This window comes from Mobula hypostoma, chromosome 12 (genome assembly GCF_963921235.1).
Source record: "Mobula hypostoma chromosome 12, sMobHyp1.1, whole genome shotgun sequence".
NCBI classification, from domain to species: Eukaryota; Metazoa; Chordata; class Chondrichthyes; order Myliobatiformes; family Myliobatidae; genus Mobula; species Mobula hypostoma.
The window spans coordinates 21423070-21444662 of NC_086108.1; the positions used below are offsets into that span (position 1 = coordinate 21423070).

The window sequence follows — 21593 nt, forward strand, 5'->3', positions numbered from 1 at the left end:
TTTAAAATGTAAGGAATGTGTAAAATAGTAAAAAAAAACTTTTTCCTCCCATTTATCCATGTCCTGTACCCTATGGCAACCAGCACAAGCAACAAATAATGAAAAGTAAAATAAGGTTCTTGGCTCACATGCAGAGGGAGTACAAAACGTAGAAGGCAAAATTCTCTGCGGGCTAGGATTGAACTTACAGGAAAAGTTAATTCAAAACCAACATGGAGAATTGAATGATTCCATTAATCAGATACCATCACTGCAGGCAATGAAGCACTTTTGAATATGAAAAAACATGAGGTGAAACAGTGCGAGAACAACCAAGGAACATCTACTGTCCAGTGTAATTAGCCAGTGTAATGAAGGGAGAGTGTTCAAATGCAGTTTCCTCCAACTCATTCTTTCTTGAAAAATGGAAGATTGAATTCTTCACTGTACTGTTGTGCCCTGTTCCCATTATCAACACAAGCAAAAAATTGTCACTACTAATTTACTTCATCCCTTCTGATTTTGCTCTTTGTATTCTTCAACTGGTAAATTATCCCTCAGCATGGTTTAAGAAAAATTAGTCATACTACAAAATTTTCTAACTTTCATAGAGTGGGAGTTAAAACTGTAGACAGATGGCGCCATCTGAAGAAAATGGAGCATTGGGTGTTGACCAGACTAAACCAACAATCAGTGGTTGACATTTTCAACTACTAATTTCTTCATTATTTACCCAAGATATGGCACAAATACAGCAATTTTCATTTTTTAGATAGGCTATAATTCACCAAGTGTTATGGTTTAACAATAAAAGGGCTACAGTTCTAACCTGATGCTCCTCCACAGCACATAAACATTAGGATCCAAAGGGTCAACAGAGCTTTAGTTAGAGATGAGAACAGCGGTAACTATTTTGCCAGCATGCTTACTGAAATAAACAGTCCTCTATGGTGATAAACATGAGCTGATTCAAAAGACATTAAGAAGCGACTTTAAAAAAAAATTACACAATTAGTTTAAGTGATTCCACTATGTAAAAAACAAGAATGGATACAGCCCTTGCAGAAAAATCAATCCTTTCCAGTTTTTAAAAATTTAATTTTATGTAGTGAACATCTGATTTATTTTCTGTGAAGAGCACTTTGTCTACTGCCAGTAGAAGCATCACAGGTTAGAAAACCAGATCCTACCATTATTCTGGGGAATTAGCAAACTACAAAAATTCAGGAAACAACATCACCCACAAGCAGCAAATGAAAGAGTCAGTGACACGTATAGAACACTACAGAAACAGGCCCTTCAGCCCATTGAGTCCACTGAACTATGTATCTGCCTAGTCCCATCAGCCTGCACCCAGACCATAGCCCTCTACACCCCTCTCATCCATCTACCTATCCAAGTTTCTCTTAAATCAAACCTGCACCTAACACTTCTGCTGGCAGCTCATTTCACACTCTCACCATCCTCTGAATGAAGGAGTTCCCCTCATATTCTCCTTAAACATTTCACCTTTCACTCTTAACTCAAGATCACTAGTACTCCTGTACTCAATACTACGATCTATGAAGGTCAATGTGCCAAAAGCTCTTTTTACCCATGACACCACTTTCAAGGAATTATGTATCTGTATTCTCAGATCCCTTTATTCTATCCAATGCTCAGTGCTGTACTACTCACTATGTAAGTCCTACCCTGGTTTGTCCTTTCAAAGTGCAACGTGTCACACTTATCTACATTAAATTCCATCTGCCATTTTCAGCCCGTTTTTCCAGCTGGTCCAGATCCCTCTGCAAGTTTTAATGGGCTTCCTTGCTGTCCACAACTCCTCCAATCTTGCTGTCACCTGAAAATTTGCTGATCCAGTTTGCTATATTATCATCCAGATCATTGATATAGATGCCAAACAACAACAGACCCAGCACTGATTCCTGCGGCACATCACTAGTCACAGACCTCCAGTCAGAGAAACAACCATCTCCTACCACACTCTGGCTTCTTTTGTGAAGCTAATGTCTAATTCAATTTACTATCTCATCTTGAATGCCAAGCAACTAAACCTTCTTGACCAATCTCCCATGTGGGAAAAATCAAGAGAAAATCTGCAAATGCTGGAAGTCTAAGCAACACACAATGCTGGAGGAACTCAGCAGGCCTGGCAGCATCTATGAAAAAGAGTACAGTTGATGCTTCGAGTTGAGACCCTTCATCAGGGCCTTTCTTCTCTGTAAACTACAGATGGTCCGCGACCTCAGCCCTGTTTCGTCTCACCTCTATAGACTCTGTGTCCGCCTCCTGAGCAAATACTGGTGGAAAAAATCTATTTAAGATCCCCCCCCCAATATCTTTTGGATCCATGCATCGACGACCACTCTGATCATCAAGTGGATCAATTTTGTCCCTTACTACAGTATCCTTTTGTTCTTAATATCTGTCGATGCCTTTCAGATTCTCCGTCACTTTGTTTGCTAAAGCAAACTCATACTTTTTTTTAACCTTCTTTCTTAAGAGTTCTCTTACACTTCTTATACTCCAGTACAGCATTTGTTCCTTCCTGCCTATACCTGCTATACACCTCCTTCTTCTTTTTAATCAGGGTCTCAATATCTTTCAAATACTAAGGTTCCATAAATCTGTTATCCTTGCCTTTTATTCTGACAGGAACATACGCACCATACTCTCAAAACTTCACCGTTGAAAGCTTCCCACTTACCAAGCACAACTTTGCCAGTGAACAACCTGTCCCAATCCACACTTGCCAGATCCTTTCTGATACCATTAAAATTGGCCTTTCTTCAATTTAGAATTTCAACCCAAGGACCAGTCCTATCCTTCTCCATAATTACCTTGAAAGTAATGGCATTATGATCACAAGATTCAAACTGTTCCCCAAAACAAACTTCTGTTACATGCCCTGTCTCATTCATGGGAAATATGATATTGGACTCTCAATGGATTGATTAAGGAAACTTTCCTGAATACAATTGACAAACTCTATGCCATCCAGCCTTTTTAAAGTATGGGCATCCTCCACATGGTTCCAACACCATGCACTTGTCATTATGAATTCCAATTACCTCTGTTTTTTTAAATGAAGAACAAATATCCTAAATCATATAAAGCATAGGAAATTAACAGTAATTAATAATCTTCCTCTCTCATTCCTTTGATTTTTTTTCTCTGTCTGGTTTATCAAATCTCCAGGTTCCCTGCATGTGTTTACACAATTTCTTGTTTTCTCTAAAGGTTTAAATGTACATTATATATACACATAAAAATGAACACCTGGATAGTTGTTAACTATATTAACCCTTCATTCAAATATGTTTCACTTACCATCAATGTTCATTGCTGGTAAAACAAGAGACATTTTTGGTCTGGTTGTCTTGTTATGGCTGATAGCTGGTAGCAAAAAATGATCCTGAAAAACAAGCAGATAAAATCGTTTCACAATGTATGCTACCAATATCAAAAGGTAAGATGCAAGTCATATCTTGGGACATAAATTCAGCCTTCAGTTTATTTAATGATCATAAATCAATCTTTAGTTTATTAAATAAATTAGATTCTAACATTTTCAAACTCACATGATTGAAAATGGGTGATCCTTCTATTCACCCATTTAATCCTATCTGCAAACTTGAAGTCCAGCTGAATAAGGCTGTTTCTAAACTTCGTTCCAGCGTTCTCAGCCTCTCAGCTGAAAACTTATACTCCTGTTGGATTCCCAGTTTATTGGATACAACAGTAATCCTCCAACATAAGGACATCATTTAGCATTGATGATTTGCTGAATGAGCATTGAAATGCTGTTTGACTGTGATGACCTGAAAGCCTCACATCTGCACATACATTCGGTGACAATGCAAATCATGTCAGATTTCCCCCCTCAATGCCTTGAAGCCTCAATTCATAGTGCTGCTCTAGCTGAGTTCAGTGAAGTAATTTCCATTATGTATATCATTTCTACCGTGAGCCGGAGAATAACTAATTGATCCAGTGTTTGCAACCACAAGGAATGGCTTGTGAACATATTTCATTCTGCTTCTGAACATCCTTTAAGGATGAAGGAATAAGAACAGTTCTTTTCAAATACAAATAAGACAGCACCCAGAACAGCTTCTTCTGAACAAAGTCAATTACACTCAATTGAGCTTAATTTTTGAGTCATTGCTTTGATAAATGGAAGAAAAACTGGTTTCAAAACATGAAGTCCTTTCAAGTAAACACTATCTTTATCCCATGAGGATAAGATAAGTTATATTACATAGAAACATAGAAAATAGGTGCAGGAGTAGGCCATTCGGCCCTTCGAGCCTGCACCGCCATTTATTATGATCATGGCTGATCATCCAACTCAGAACCCCGCCCCAGCCTTCCCTCCATACCCCCTGACTCCCTCTATGGCAAAGGGCCATATCTAACTCCCTCTTAAACATAGCCAATGAACTGGCCTCAACAGTTTCCTGTGGCAGAGAATTCCACAGATTCACCACTGTGTGAAGAAGTTTTTCCTAATCTCGGTCCTAAAAGGCTTCCCCTCTATCCTCAAACTGTGACCCCTCGTTCTGGACTTCCCCAACATCGGGAACAATCTTCCTGCATCTAGCCTGTCCAATCCCTTTAGGATCTTATACGTTTCAATCAGATCCCCCCTCAATCTTCTAAATTCCAACCAGTACAAGCCCAGTTCATCCAGTCTTTCTTCATATGAAAGTCCTGCCATCCCAGGAAACAATCTGGTGAACCTTCTTTGTACTCCCTCTATGGCAAGGATGTCTTTCCTCAGATTAGGGGACCAAAACTGCACACAATACTCCAGGTGTGGTCTCACCAAGGCCTTGTACAACTGCAGTAGTACCTCCCTGCTCCTGTACTCGAATCCTCTCGCTATAAATGCCAGCATACCATTCGCCTTTTTCACCGCCTGCTGTACCTGCATGCCCACTTTCAATGACTGGTGTATAATGACACCCAGGTCTCGTTGCACCTCCCCTTTTCCTAATCGGCCACCATTCAGATAATAATCTGTTTTCCTATTGTTGACTTCCCCATTACAACATGGCACAGGAACTGAGAATGTGTTCCAATTGTCAATCACGCTCATTTTCTATTCCCAACTAGAATGAAAAATATTAATTGTTACCAAGCAACAAAATATTGGTGCTCTACATAACACAATTTTTTTTCATTTTTAACAGTCTTTTGCCCTATTATCCCAGGCTGTTGAATTCTTATAATGCCCCTTTGAGTTATTTAACAAAGGTTGAAATCATTCAATGTTAGTTAGGTGGCTGAACAATTTGGAACAAGACAAAAATAAAGTTCAAGTCGGAGGGCATCACTAAATTACAACAATAGTGTTTATCTAGCAGAATCCTAGATTGCAGATGCAGTGTTTTCAAATTACTCCTATTCAGGAAGGTTATCACGACTGGTGCTTGAGGACCTCTATATATTTTTTAACTTGACGATTGAATCTTTAACTGTGTTTTGTGTGTAGATTGCAGGCAATGAATGGAGATGTGTCATTCTGTTTTCTTGTGCAAAATCAATTTAACATTTGAAATTCTCCCACAGACTTTGTTGGATTTGGTGCAGCTATGAACCATGGTTATGCCAACATACTTCTCATGGCTCTGGTCCACATACAGGCAAAGAATGACTCAAGCCCCATCACCATTACCAAATGAAAGGCACCTAGGATACAATCTGTCACTAAACATAAATATATCAATGCACATATGGAAGTTGCACTAAGGCAAGGGTTATCATAATGTCCAAGACTGCAAATAGAGTGCAGACAGCCCAGTCAAGAAATATCCTTGAAGAGCATAGCTTCCCTTTGCAAATCAGATTGCTGGAGCCATTTTCACTTACTGGACACAAGATAAGAATATAATGTAAGGATGCCAAACACCCACACTAACTAAGGGACAATTAATTGCTCTATTAACTTCAACACATCATCAAATGCAAGCTTGTAGTTTCTATCAATTTTTAATACCTCTATTGTGAATGGTGATCGATTATGCAAGCAAGGAATTCAAACATACACATTACCAAATGGCATACTAGTAACACTAGTCAATTTTATATGAAAACAACATTTTTCTGTCTGACTTCAGAACAATGTGGTGACAGGAGCCATGCTGTTCTACTTGAGGACAAATAAAGTAATATGTAATTGAGGAATGAGTGCAAGTTTTCAGCATCCAGTTAATCAATGATGACAGTTACTTGGAAGCTCCACCAAGATGGCTAACACTTGTCTTTGTTATACAGCAGAAAAGAATTCAGCCCCAGTAGCTGATCAGTCCTGAATCCTACTGCATACTTGAGCAAAAGACTGAGTTGGTTGCTGAAATACAAATTTTTTTCCTGTGTGGAGCGGTCAAGGGACGCCAACAGCTTATTTGCTGACAGAGGAAAGCTGCAGTGTAAATACAAAGAGGGTGCCCCAGTCCAGGTTGGATCCCACAGAGGATGTTAAAATAGGATGCTCTTGGCCGGGTCAGATCCCACAGGAGCACAGGAAGAAATTGCCCTGGTCCAGGATCAGATCTTGCAGGAACATGTTAAACAAAAGAAAATAAGTTGCCCTGGTCCAGGTCAGATCCTATGGCAGCAGAGAAAATAGTCATAGTCATAGTCATACTTTATTGATCCCGGGGGAAATTGGATTTTCGTTACAGTTGCTCCATAAATAATAAATAGTAATAGAACCATAAACAGTTAAATAGTAATATGTAAATTATGCCAGGAAATAAGTCCAGGACCAGCCTATTGGCGCAGGGTGTCTGACCCTCCAAGGGAATTGTAAAGTTTGATGGCCACAGGCAGGAATGGCTTCCTATGACGCTCTGTGTTGCATCTCAGTGGAATGAGTCTCTGGCTGAATCTACTCCTGTGCCCAACCAGTACATTATGTAGTGGATGGGAGACATTGTCTAAGATGGCATGCAACTTGGACAGCATACTCTTTTCAGACACCACCGCCAGAGAGTCCAGTTCCATCCCCACAACATCACTGGCCTTACGAATGAGTTTGTTTATTCTGTTGGTGTCTGCTACCCTTAGCCTGCTGCTCCAGCACACAACAGCAAACATGATCGCACTGGCCACCACAGACTCGTAGAACATCCTCAGCATCGTTCAGTAGATGTTAAAGGACCTCAGTCTCCTCAGGAAACAGAGACGGCTCTGACCCTTCTTGTAGACAGCCTCAGTGTTCTTTGACCAGTCCAGTTCATTGTCAATTTGTATCCCCAGGTATTTGTAATCCTCCACCATGTCCACACTGACCCCCTGGATGGAAACAGGGGTCACCGGTACCTTAGCTCTCCTCAGGTCTACCACCAGCTCCTTAGTCTTTTTCACATTAAGCTGCAGATAATTCTGCTCACACCATGTGACAAAGTTTCCTACTGTAGCCCTGCACTCAGTCTCATCTCCCCTGCTGATGCATCCAACTATGGCAGAGTCATCAGAAAACTTCTGAAGATGACAAGTCTCTATGCAGTAGTTGAAGTTCAAGGTGTAAGTGGTGAAGAGAAAGGGAGACAAGACAGTCCCCTGTGGAGCCCCAGTGCTGCTGATCACTCTGTCGGACACACAGTGTTGCAAACACACGTACTGTCATCTGCCAGTCAGGTAATCAAGAATCCATGAAACCAGGAAAGCATCCACCTGCACTGCTGTCAGCTTCTCCCCCAGCAGAGCAGGGCGGATGGTGTTGAGCGCACTGGAGAAGTCAAAAAACATGACCTTCACAGTGCTCGCTGGCTTGTCCAGGTGGGCGTAGACACGGTTCAGCAGGTAGAGATGATGGCATCCTCAACTCCTAGTCAGGGCTGGTAAAGAGGTTTCCCCAGTTGGGTCAGATCCCATGGAAGCACAGTAAGTGTGTGGTTAAAAAAAATAATTCTGAAATGTGTGTGTCTGTGTGTGCATATGTGCCCTGACTCTGTGTGTGTGTGTGTGTGTGTGTGTGTGTGTGTGTGTGAGTGAGAGAGACAGAGAGAGAGAAAGGGAGAGAAAGGTAGTATAAAAGATCCCTGCCCCAGTCTCTAAAAGGACTTCATGTCTGTACATTATGGACCAGAGAGCATTAAGATTGTTGAAGTATATTGCTGGGTGGAATAGACTGTGAGTGTCTGCAAACATGTTGTTAGAGAAAGGAAAAGAAGAGAAGACTGCAGGGTGGCCTATATTTTTGTTCAATGTAGATGTGAAATGAATAATAGTTGATTGAATCCTATAAAAACAAAGCAGAGAATGTGAATAAGAGATACAAAAAGAACAGGCAAAGTATAACAGAGACAATATTTAAAAAGAAACAATTGGCACCAGAGTCTGAGGATGAACTCAAAGATTACAACCTGTTGTCCCCTTACCTCCTCCAGGCATGGTTTTAACAAAGCCCACACTATGTGGCGCCTCTCGAGTACTTAGTGAGGCTGGCATCAACTGGTGCCCTGCCACCAGTGGAGGCTCCCAAAGGCACGATGGGAGATGAGAGGTGGAGGGTGCAGAGGGATTGAGCGATATACTGATTTAAATGTACCTTGAACTGATCTAATTGGAGCTTTAAGAAAATGTTTCCCACATATTGTGTGCAGTTTTGGTCCCCTAATCTGAATTGTGTGCAGTTTTGGTCCCCTAATCTGAGGAAAGACATCTTTGCCATAAAGGGAGTACAAAGAAGGTTCACCAGATTGATTCCTGGGATGGCAGGACTTTCATATGAAGAAAGACTGGATGAACTGGGCTTGTACTCGTTGGAATTTAGAAGATTGCGGGGGGATCTGATTGAAACGTATAAGATCCTAAAGGGATTGGACAGGCTAGATGCAGGAAGATTGTTCCCGACGTTGGGGAAGTCCAGAACGAGGGGTCACAGTTTGAGGATAGAGGGGAAGCCTTTTAGGACCGAGATTAGGAAAAACTTCTTCACACAGAGAGTGGTGAATCTGTGGAATTCTCTGCCACAGGAAACTGTTGAGGCCAGTTCATTGGCTATATTTAAGAGGGAGTTACATATGGCCCTTGTGGCTACGGGGGTCAGGGGGTATGGAGGGAAGGCTGGGGCGGGGTTCTGAGTTGGATGATCAGCCATGATCATAATAAATGGCGGTGCAGGCTCAAAGGGCCGAATGGCCTACTCCTGCACCTATTTTCTATGTTTCTATAATGTAGAATGGCATAAGATACACTGTCATATAATAGTCAACAATGTTAATAGGGGTCTTACTTAAAAACAGTAGCCAGTGCGCAGGAAGCATCAGAGGCATTGGCTGCAGTGGAAGGCAGGCGGAGCACCACAAACGTGATGAGTTCTTTCTTCTTGCATGGGAGTTTATTATTTTTTTTAAACCATAAAAAAGAGATAGGGTCTAGTGGAGCGGCCAACATCAGAGTGGGGGCTGGGAACTTAGAGGCTTTGATGAGAAGAGGCTGAGGTCAAAGAAACAGACGAGAGGATAGGGTTTTCCTTTCATTATTTGGTCTTGGTCATAGTACAGTGCAGGCAGGATGGCAGATATGGCAGTGGAATGCTCCTCCTGTAGGATGTGGGAATTCATGGAACCTGATGGTCTCCCAGATAACTACACCTGGGGGCTGTGCAGCCAACTCCAGTTCCTTAAAGTCCACAGTAAGAAGATGGAGATGGAGTTGGATGAACTAAGGAGCTACAGCTGCAGTTGGATGAACTAAGGATCATCCTGGAGGCAGAGCAATTGATAGATAAGACCTTTGAGCAGCGGGTTACACCCAGAGTGCAGAATTCAGGGAGTAGATGGGTGAACACTGAGAGAGGTAAAGGGAGAAGGAAGTCAGTGCAGGATCCCCATCCCCCTGTGGCCATTCACCTCAGTAACAGGTATACTTTCGATACTGATGAGGGGTTGAACTACCTGGACAAGGCGGCAGCAGCCAGACCAATAGTTATTGGGGACTTGATAGTTAGGGGACAGATAGAAGATTCTGTGGCAGCAAAACAGACGCCAGGATAGTGTGTTGCTTCCCGGGTGCTAGGGTCCAGGATGTCTCTGAGAGATTACAGAATATCCTTGAAGGGAGGTGAGCAGCCAGAGGTTGTGGTACATACTGGTACCAGTGACATAGGCAGGAGAGGGGTAGAGGTCCTGTGCAGTAAGTTTAGGGAGTTAGGAAGGAGGCTGAAGAGCGGGACCTCCAAGATGATATTCTCCAGATTACTCCCAGTGTAACGAGCTAGGGAAGGTCAAACCAGGAAGATAGTGCAGACAAATGAGTGACTGAGGAGATGGTACAGGGAGCAGGGTTTCAAGTCATTGGATCATTGGAACCTTTTCTGGGGAAGGGGTGACCTGTACAAGTGTGACAGGTTGCACCTGAACTGGAGGGGAACCAATATCCTGGGAGAGAGGTTTGCTAATGCTATTGGGGAGGGCTTAAACTAGATTTGCAGGGGGGTGGGAATCGGTGAAGAGGCAGAGGATGGGATGGTTGGCACACAAGTTGAGACAGCTTGTAGGGAGTTTATGAGGAAGGATAGGTAGACAAAACAGAACAAACGTACTCAACCAGATGGTTTGAGATGTGTCTATTTTAATGCAAGGGGTATCATAAACAAGGCGAACATAACTTAGAGTGTGGGTCAATACGTGGAACTATGACGATGTGGCCATCGCAGAGACTTGGATATCTCGGGAGCAGGAATGGCTGCTGAGTGTGCTGGGCTTTAGATGTTTCAAAAAGGACAGGGAGGGAGCCAAAAAAGGTGGGGAGGTGGCATTGCTAATCAAGGATAGTATCACGGCTACAGAAAAGGAGGGATTGTCATGGAGGGATTGTCTACTAAGTCAGTGTGGGTGGAAGTCAGAAACAGGAAGGGGTCAATAACTTTGAAGGTATGAGACGTGAATTAGCTAAGATAGACTGGCAAATGACACTTAAAGGATTGACGGTGGATATGCAATGGCAAGCATTTAAAGGTTGCATGGATGAACTACAACAATTGTTCATCCCAGTTTGGCAAAAGAATAAATCAAGAAAGGTAGTGCACCCGTGGCTGACAAGAGAAATTAGGGATAGTATCAATTCCAAAGAAGAAGCATACAAATTAGCCAGAGAAAGTGGCTCACCTGAGGACTGGGAGAAATTCAGAGTTCAGCAGAGGAGGACAAAGGGCTTAATTAGGAAGGGGAAAAAAGATTATGAGAGAAAACTGGCAGGGAACATAAAAACGGACTGTAAAAGCTTTTATAGATATGTAAAAAGGAAAAGACTGGTAAAGACAAATGTAGGTCCCCTGCAGACAGAAACAGGTGAATTGATTATGGGGAGCAAGGACATGGCAGACCAATTGAATAATTACTTTGGTTCTGTCTTCACTAAGGAGGACATAAATAATCTTCCAGAAATAGTAAGGGACAGAGGGTCCAGTGAGATGGAGGAACTGAGCGAAATACATGTTAGTAGGGAAGTGGTGTTAGGTAAATTGAAGGGATTGAAGGCAGATCAATCCCCAGGGCCAGATGGTCTGCATCCTAGAGTGCTTAAGGAAGTAGCCCAAGAAATAGTGGATGCATTAGTGATAATTTTTCAAAACTCGTTAGATTCTGGACTAGTTCCTGAGGATTGGAGGGTGGCTAATGTAACCCCACTTTTTAAAAAAGGAGGGAGAGAGAAACCGGGGAATTATAGACCGGTTAGCCTAACGTCGGTGGTGGGGAAACTGCTGGAGTCAGTTATCAAGGATGTGATAACAGCACATTTGGAAAGCGGTGAAATGATCGGACAAAGTCAGCATGGATTTGTGAAAGGAAAATCATGTCTGACGAATCTCATAGAATTTTTTGAGGATGTAACTAGTAGAGTGGATAGGGGAGAACCAGTGGATGTGGTATATTTGGATTTTCAAAAGGCTTTTGACAAGGTCCCACACAGGAGATTAGTGTGCAAACTTAAAGCACATGGTATTGGGGGTAAGGTATTGATGTGGATAGAGAATTGGTTGGCAGACAGGATGCAAAGAGTGGGAATAAACGGGACCTTTTCAGAATGGCAGGCAGTGACTAGTGGGGTACCGCAAGGCTCAGTGCTGGGACCCCAGTTGTTTACAATATGTATTAATGACTTGGATGAGGGAATTAAATGCAGCATCTCCACGTTTGCGGATGACACGAAGCTGGGCGGCAGTGTTAGCTGTGAGGAGGATGCAGGGTGACTTGGATAGGTTGGGTGAGTGGGCGAATTCGTGGCAGATGCAATTTAATGTGGATAAATGTGAAGTTATCCACTTTGGTGGCAAAAATAGGAAAACAGATTATTATCTGAATGGTGGCCGATTAGGAAAAGGGGAGGTGCAACGAGACCTGGGTGTCATTATACACCAGTCATTTAAAGTGGGCATGCAGGTACAGCAGGCGGTGAAAAAGGCGAATGGTATGCTGGCATTTATAGCGAGAGGATTCGAGTACAGGAGCAGGGAGGTACTACTGCAGTTGTACAAGGCCTTGGTGAGACCACACCTGGAGTACTGTGTGCAGTTTTGGTCCCCTAATCTGAGGAAAGACATCCTTGCCATAGAGGGTGTACAAAGAAGGTTCACCAGATTGATTCCTGGGATGGCAGGACTTTCATATGATGAAAGACTGGATGAATTGGGCTTGTACTCGTTGGAATTTAGAAGATTGAGGGGGGATCTGATTGAAACGTATAAGATCCTAAAGGGATTGGACAGGCTAGATGCAGGAAGATTGTTCCCGATGTTGGGGAAGTCCAGAACGAGGGGTCACAGTTTGAGGATAGAGGGGAAGCCTTTTAGGACCGAGATTAGGAAAAACTTCTTAACACAGAGAGGGCCGAATGGCCTACTCCTGCACCTATTTTCTATGTTTAATAAGTCCCTGTCTATCCAAATGCTTGTAGATTCTGTCTCTTAATACTCCCTCCAATAACTTACCCAGTACCGTCAAACTTACCGGCCTATAATTTCCCGGATTACTTTTCGATCCTCTTTTAAACAACGGAACAACATGAGCTACTCTCCAGTCCTCCAGCACCTCACCCGTAGACACCGACATTTTAAATATATCTGCCAGGGCCCCCGCAATTTCAACACTAGTCTCCTTCAAGGTCCGAGGGAATACCCTGTCAGGTCCTGGGGATTTATCCACTTTAATTTGCCTCAAGGTAGCAAGCACCTCCTCCTTTTCAATCTGTACAGTTTCCATGATCTCACTACTTGTTTCCCTTAATTCCATAGATTTCATGCCAGTTTCCTTAGTAAATATAGACACAAAAAACCCATTTAAGATCTCCCCCATTTCTTTTGGTTCCGCACATAGCCGACCACTCTGATCTTCAGGAGGACCAATTTTATCCCTTACAATCCTTTTACTCTTAATATACCTGTAAAAGCCCTTTGGATTATCCTTCACTTTGACTGCCAAGGCAACCTCATGTCTTCTTTTAGCCCTCCTGATTTCTTTCTTAAGTATTTTCTTGCATCGCCTCTGATCTGGGCCAACATTTATGTGCCGGGCGGCACCTAATTAATTAGCATGTTTATTTCGGCATTTTTCTTAAAGATGTGCTGTGTGCCTCCCGGCTACCGCTGCTTTCTCCGCGAATCGGTATCTGTCCATGGCCTGGGAGTCGGGGTGGTGGGACACTGAGGTGTCATCTCGTGTTCTGTTTCCATTAGAGCAGGCAGCTCATCTTCTCCTATGACCGCCCGCCTCGATGTCAAAGGTCGAGGTTCGTCGTCTGCTGTGGCTGATGTGGAAGGCTTGCTTGACTGCTGAGCCTCGCGCATTTTTCTATCATACAGTTCTTTGTAAGCACTCAAACCATTCTGCAAATATCCCCTAAACCGATGTATCCTTTCAAAATTAAAGTCATACTTTATCATTGCAGCGAAAATCTCACGCAGTTGCTTCACGTTCGGTTCGCTACAGCATTCGGTTTCGATTGTTATCCTTTCCTCTTCCAATTGCATCAGCTCTTCATCTATCAGTTCTTGGTCATGGGATGCCAAAACCTCTTCAACATCATATTCGTCAGCTTCCACAAGCCAAACTCACTTTGTCCTTACTTCGTTCACCACAATCGAAATGCTTAACTATGTCTAGTTTTACGCTCAGTGTAACACCTTTACGAGCTCTTTCAGGCTTTTCCGTCACCTTAGAACTTATCTTGCAAACGGCTGCTCACAGGCACGTCCTTAAGCAATGCTGACGAGATTGCAGTTCCGAATCCGGGGGAGAGCAGCTGCTCGGGTGTGCGCTGCCTTTTCTCACGCGCTGATTTTTTTCGTAACAGTGAAAACACCTTCTGTTAGCGAAAACAGGGTACGAATGTAGGTCTTTCGTAACAATTAGGTTTCGTAAAGCGAACATTCCAAAAGTGGGGGACACCTGTACATGCATAGCTTAGCTTCCAGAGATGTTAGGCTCAATAGTCTACAGTTCTCAGGTTATTCTTTGCTGCCCTCCTTAAATAAAGTTTCCTGGGGAATAATCATGTATATATCTCAGCAAGGACGCCCACAATTCCAGTTTCCCACAGTCCTCCTGCATTTTTCAGATTAGATCAGATTTTCTTTAACGAAAGATAGCGCCGGTAACTGGCGACTTCGCGCGTGCTCTCCTGAGCAACCTGCCCTCTCCACTATCCTATACCCGAGAAACCCTTCTAAACCTCCAATCTGCTACACCTAGCAAGATCAACAACACTCTGGCGAAGCTACTGAGAGACCAGCTGGAGACCACCGCGCCAGAATTGCTTCTTAAACTCCGGACCACGCCTGGAACCGACCAGTGAGGCCCACCACGTCCCCGGAGGCCCGCAGTCTGCTACCGTGCCGGAGCGCTTGGAGACACGGCCCATTCTGACCAGCACCTCTTCGGAGCAGACGACCACACAGAAGTGACGGCGGAGACCTCAAGGTGCCCCAGACGCTTCCCCAGAGCAACCACCGTAAAGCCCTGTTGGTAGCCATCCACAGCTGCCAGAAGTGAGGCCTCTGCCACTGACCTCGGAAATCGAGCCCAAGGCTTGGCTGGAGCGGAGGCCTCCGCAACTGTGACTCGGCTTATGGACTTGTTTCAGCCAGGATCCCGGCCATCCAGGATTAAGTGTCGGCTTCGGTTCCGACCCAATCGACAGCCCGGGCCCCCAGCAGCTGGGGGTGGCAGCGGAGCCTCCCCCATCACTTGGCCCAACCCGGAGCGCCTGACAACGCGACCCACCGATCGATCCCCGTGGGATGCGTCCACCAACCTCAAAGAGCTGACAACAACACACTGCATCGATGGAAACCTGGAAAGATGCACTATTTACTGAGGAAGCGTGGGAAAAGAGCTGGGCTGCTGGTGAGATTGAAGCTGAGGGGCTTCAGGGTCCCTATGCCCACCATCCTACTAGCTAATGTGCAAGCCATAGAGCAGGGGTCCCCAACTTTTTTCGCACTGTGGACCTGTTTCATATTAGCAATATTCTTGCGGACCGGCCAGTGGGGGGGGAGGGGGGTAGTGTTGCCATCAAATACGTTGGGTTTACCCGGAGAAAGACTACAATGACCATGAAGCCTTGTGTGGGCACCAGTGCGCATGCGTAATTTGCGCGTACGTATACGTGCTGATTTTTTTCTACAAATCGGTTTTGGCGATTCTGTCGGGGGGTGTAAATCACGAACGCAATATAGGTGATAAGTGGCTAATATACTCAATTTCGTTTCTAAAAGGCTTTATCTAACGAATTTAATATTAAACACACAGCGCATACTTTCCTCGCATGAATATAGCGATAAGTTAATTATCAGGGGAGCTTGAAGTAAGTGTTGAACGAACTTCCAGTAGAAGTGGTAGAGGCAGCTTCGATATTATCATTTAAAGAAAAATTGGATAGGTATATGGACAGGAAAGGAATGGAGGGTTATGGGCTGAGTGCAGGTCGGCGGGACTAGGTGAGAGTAGCGTTTGACACGGACTAGAAGGGCAGAGATCGCCTATTTCCCTGCTGTAATTGTTATATGGTTATATAAGTCAATAGCATCATAACATTTTAAGTAACATTTGGATAGTAAACACACAGCACATATTTTCCCCATATGAACATATAAAATCATTGCAACACACCAATATCACTGAACCAGTGGGAGCCCTGGGCTTGTTTCCCTGCAACAAGACAGTCCTATCGAGGGGTGATGGGAGACGATACTTGAAGGAGGTTCCTTATGTCCAGTCTATTCAGCAATTTAGTTTTCGTTGCATTCATTGCAGAGATATGTTGGAAATGGAAGCAACGTTTTCAGTTCTTTCGTGGCCATCTCAGGATATTTAGCCATGACTTTGATCCAGAATGCCAGCAGAGATGTTATGTCAAACATGCTTTTCAGCCCGTCGTCATTTGCAAGCTCGAGGAGTTGATCTCCTTGCCGCGCTGACACGGATAATGACCTCGCATGCATGCGTAACAGTGGCCGTGACAGGGAATGAGGAAAGGTGCAGCTGACTCATATCGCCAAGTCATATCGTTTCCTCGCGACCCGGTAGCGCATGCTTTGCGGCCCGGTGGTTGGGGACCGCTGCCATAGAGAACAAGGTGGATAATCTTAAGGGAGACTCACCTACTGCAGGGAGGTGCAGAACTGCTGTGTATTCTGTTTCTCCGAGACCTGGCTCTCTCCTGCCACCCCCAACTGTGCCATCCGACTGGAGGGATTTTCGATCCATCGGATGGACCACACGGCGTCTTCGGGCAAGACGAGGGGAGGTGGAGTCTGCCTACTGATCAACACTGGGTGGTGCTCGGACACAGTGGCGCTGACAAGCTCCTGCAGCCCGGACCTGGAACACCTGTCAGTGAAGTGTTGTCCCTACTATCTGCCACGGGAATTCACCTCGCTCATACTGAGAGTGGTCTACATTCCCCCCCAAGCAGACGTGGAGTGTGCTCTGAACATACTGTATGCAAACATCAGTGAACTTGAGACCAGGTATCCGGAGGTTTTGCTCATTACAGCTGGGGACTTTAACCAGGCCAACCTCAGAAAGGCGCTGCCAAAGTTATACCAACATGTCTCCTGCCCCACTAGAGGCCCGAATATACTTGACCACTGCTACACAGCAGTCAAGGATGCCTACCATTCCGTCCCACGACCCCACTTTAGAAAATTGGACCATCAGGCCATACTCCTCCTCCTGGCTTACAAACAGAAACTGAAGCAGGAGGTCACGGTGTCAAAAGTAGTGTTGTGTTGGACAGAGGAAACGGATGAGGTTCTCCGTGACTGCTTTGAATCGGTGGACTGGTTAGTATTCAAGGACTCGGCAGCTAACCTCGATGAGTATGCCTCAGCTGTCACGGACTTTATTTGGAAATGCACGGAGGACTGTGTGTCTCGCAGGACGATCCTAACCGGAAACCTTGGATGAATTATGAGGTCAAGTCCCTTTTAAAGGATAGAGCTGCAGCTTTTAGGTCCGGGGATACCAGTCACTACACGGAATCCAGGCGTGAACTCCGGAAAGTCATTAAGGGCGCCAAGAGGCATTACTGAGCCAAGTTGGAAATCCAGGCTTACCAGAGGGCTGCCAGTAGACTATGGCAGGGTCTAAATGAGATCACTGGGTGCAAAGAAAAGGCTGGGAGTATCAATAACTGTGGCGCTTCTCTTCCTGATGAACTTAACGTATGCTACGCAAGATTCAAACAGAAGAGGAGTGTCCTGCTCCCTCCGGATGAACCGGACCTGGTGGCATCGAGATTCATGGTCACCGAGGAGGACGTTAGAAGGGCCTTCCTGAAGATAAATCCAAGGAAGGCGACGGGCCCAGATGGCGTCCCAGGATGGGTTCTCCGGACCTGTGCAAGCGAGCTAGCTGGAGTGCTTGCTGACATCTTCAACTGCTCCTTGCTTCAGTCTAAGATCCCCTCGTGTTTTAAGAAGGCAATGATAATCCCAGTGCTGAAGAAGAGCAAGGTGGCATGCCTGAATGACTATCGACCTGTGGCTCTGACATCAATTGCTATGAAGTGCTTCGAGAGATTGGTTATGGCACACATCAACCACAGCCTACCGGTCAACCTCGATGCTTTGCAATTCGCCTACTGGAGCAACAGGTCAACGGCAGATGCCATCTCTCTGGCCTTACATTCCTCCTTAGAACACCTGGAGAATAAAGACGCATATGTAAGGTTCCTTTTCATTGACTACAGCTCTGTCTTTCAATACCATCATTCCAAATAAACTGATTTCTAAGCTCTGGAACCTGGGCCTTAGCACTCAGATCTGCAGCTGGATCTTCAACTTCCTCACAGACAGGACCCAGGCTGTAAAAATAGGGGACAAGCTCTCCTCTACAATCAGTCTGAGCACCGGTGCCCCATAAGGCTGTGTACTCAGCCCCCTGCTGTACTCACTGTACACGCATGATTGTGTAGCCAAGTTTCCTTAAGTTTGCTGATGACACAACAATTGTAGGCTGTATCTCAGGTAATAATGAGTTTGAGTACAGAGAGGAAATTAAGAACCTGGTGGCATGGTGCGAAGACAATAACCTATCCCTCAATGTCAGCAAGATGAAGAAATTGGTTGTTGACTTCAGAAGGAGTAGCGGACCGCACGACCCACTTTACATCGGTGGTGCGCAAGTGGAACAGGTCAAAAGCTTTGAGTTCCTCGGGGTCAATATCACAAATGGCTTGACTTGGTCCAACCAAGCAGAGTTCACTGCCAAGAAGGCCCACCAGCGCCTTTACTTCCTGAGAAAACTAAAGAAATTTGGCCTGTCCCCTAAAACCCTCACTAACTTTTATAGAGGCATCATAGAAAGCATTCTTCTAGGGTGCATCACAACCTGGTATGGAATTTGTCCTGTCCAAGACCGAAAGAAGCTGCAGAAGATCGTGAACATGGTGCAGCACTTCACACAAACCAATCTTCAGTCCTTGGACTCACTTTACACCGCACGCTGTCGGAGCAATGCTGCCAGGATAATCAAGGACACGACCCACCCAGCCAACACACTATTCGTCCCTCTTCCCTCCGGGAGAAGTCTCAGGAGCTTGAAGACTTGTATGGCCAGATTTGGGAACAGCTTCTTTCCAACCGTAATAAGACTGCTGAACGGATCCTGACCCAGATCTGGGCCGTACCATCTAAATATCTGGACCTGCCTCTCGTTTTTTTGCACTACCCTACTTCCCATCTTTCTATTTTCCATTTATGATTTATAATTTAAAATTTTAATATTTACTAATTTTTACTATTTTTAATATTTTAAATATTTAATATTTGTAATCCAGGGAGCGGGAAGCATAGAATCAAATATCGCTGTGATGATTGAACGTTCTAGTATGAATTGCTTGGTGACAATAAAGTATAAAGTATAAAAGATCCTGGAAATTTAATTCCATCATACGTTTTAAGAAACTTGCACCCTCTGCTGTTTCAGAGACTAACCTCTGACATCCCCATCAATTATTTCGCTTTTTCAGTCTTCAAGTCGTTCCACACAGTAAAAACAGAGCAGAAGTACTCATTGAAGACTTCTCCCTTCTCCGGATAATGTACTGGAAACAGTTGAAATTTTCACGTAGCATTGTAAAGATGAGTAATGCAACTCGCAATAAAATTTTAAAGGGAAAGGAAAAAAAACAAATAATTCTCAGAATGTACATTGGCTTATTATGCCACAAACTAACTTTAGCCAGTTGATTATCATCTGACAATATATACAATATATTCAGCAATGAAAACCCAAAGGAGCACAGAAATTATCTCCTTCCCAGTCTGTCATGAAATCAGATTTCTGTTTTATTCCAAATCTGCTTCTTTACCTGTGATATCAGTTGCATCATCTTCAATGCCTTTGAAAACAACTCACTTGAGGATATGGGCAACAACTTTGTCCTTTATAAGCTACTAAACTGACTTCAGTTGTTTATTGCATTAGGTCTTCTCATATTATTTCATTACAACTTGAGGCCATTCTGTCCATTGAATCTATCTAAAGTCTAAAAGCATTCTTTATCAGTTCTATTCATCCACTTATTTCCCTCTAATTTCTACTTTAAAAATGAGTCAGGATTAAGCCCAGAGTTCTTCAGCTTCAGAGTTAACTTCTGTGCCATTGTGTATTTTGAATCCCTGTTTCCTTTCCATCCAAAGTACCTTAATAAAGATATTTTGGATAGAAAGTAAATTAAAAAGAAAATAGAAATTCACTTATTGTAATCCATCCAAGTGAACTTCTTGTTGATCCAGTAAAGGAAATTGGCAAAAGTAAGGCAATCACTCAATCAATCAACTGGGTAGGAAGATGCATGTAATGCATGTAGTTGTGGGGGGGGGGGTGCATTTTTGCAGTGAGGCAAAAGGCACCATATGACTTAGTTTGGTGCAAGCCAACTATATGTTTCTGTTTGCAAGTAAATAGTATGAACTTGCTCTTAAACAAAGCCCTGGCACTCCCTCCAGATACCTGGAACAACTCCTGTCCAAGAGGAAACAACTAATAAAAGTGTTTGAAAACCTACAGATTATCAATTCTTTAAAACAATGTATTAAAAAGATCATTAATCATGCTTTATGGTAACATAACCATTTAGCCACCTATCAGTGATGATCTGGAACCGAACCCACATCCCAAGAAATGGATGGTTAAGAAATATTGCTTACAGAAATATGTAATTGTGGTCCTGCTAGACTTTGTATAATATAAAGCATTTTTTCAATTTAACACAAGGGATTTTCACAGTTTTAATCAGTAACACATTTAATAATATCCAACATATTCACTTTATAAAAAACATACATACACATGCACAAATACATGGCCCATAATTAAAAGCTTATTAAAAATAGAAAGCCATAAAGAAGAATGACACTTTTTCTCGTAACTTTCCCTCTCTGAAATAGGTTGATATAAAAAGTTAACCTTTGTGATTGATGACACTGTTCATTCACAGTAAGTGGAATAGCTGTATTCTTTTAATACTCCAACTGTTATGTTAGGTCTGGCTAAAATGGCACTGTCTCACTGTAATATGTGGCATGGAAAGCACTTTCTCACTTCAATGATCATTCTGGACAATTGCCCAAGATGTAATTTTTTAAATATTGTAAGATAAAGAACTGCTCTTTCCATCCGAAGGCAATGAATTCTGGTCACTACTACACATATTAAGAGTGTGATGTTATTCTCTGAAGGGAAAAAAAGGTCTAGCTTTGGCACAACATTAAGCACCAGAAAAGTGTGTTCAAGAATGAAGCATATTAAGTGTGAGCTATGTAACATTTTCTTCATCTCTATTCTTACCCGAAAGAACTGTGTAAGTGAGGACCTTCACCAGAAGGGTATAGTAACACAAGGTGGCTTACCAGCACCTTCCCCAGGCCTTTTGGGCATAGAGAATAAATGCTCTATGAGAGCAATGTCTACATCATGAAAATAAAATAAATCTGTAATATGTTTGTGCACACATTCAAAAAAATGTTTCTTTTTTGTGTTTGGTGTATTTTTACACAAATGGTTCCATACACTTGGAACAGAAACTCAGAGCAGACAGCTGCCCAAACTCTGTTCTCATCAATTCAGCCACGTCAACAGAGATGTTAC

At 43.5% G+C, this 21593-nt stretch overlaps 1 protein-coding gene across 1 annotated transcript in view; it reads right to left on the minus strand.

Annotated features, from left to right (window-relative positions):
* The window catches only part of atf6 (activating transcription factor 6), a 423807-nt gene that overhangs the window by 109054 nt on the left and 293160 nt on the right, over nt 1-21593 (minus strand). Inside the window, exon 15 of the mRNA XM_063063732.1 lies at nt 3313-3397. Within this exon, the coding sequence (XP_062919802.1) occupies nt 3313-3397 (85 nt within the window). The remainder of the gene's footprint in view (nt 1-3312; nt 3398-21593) is intronic.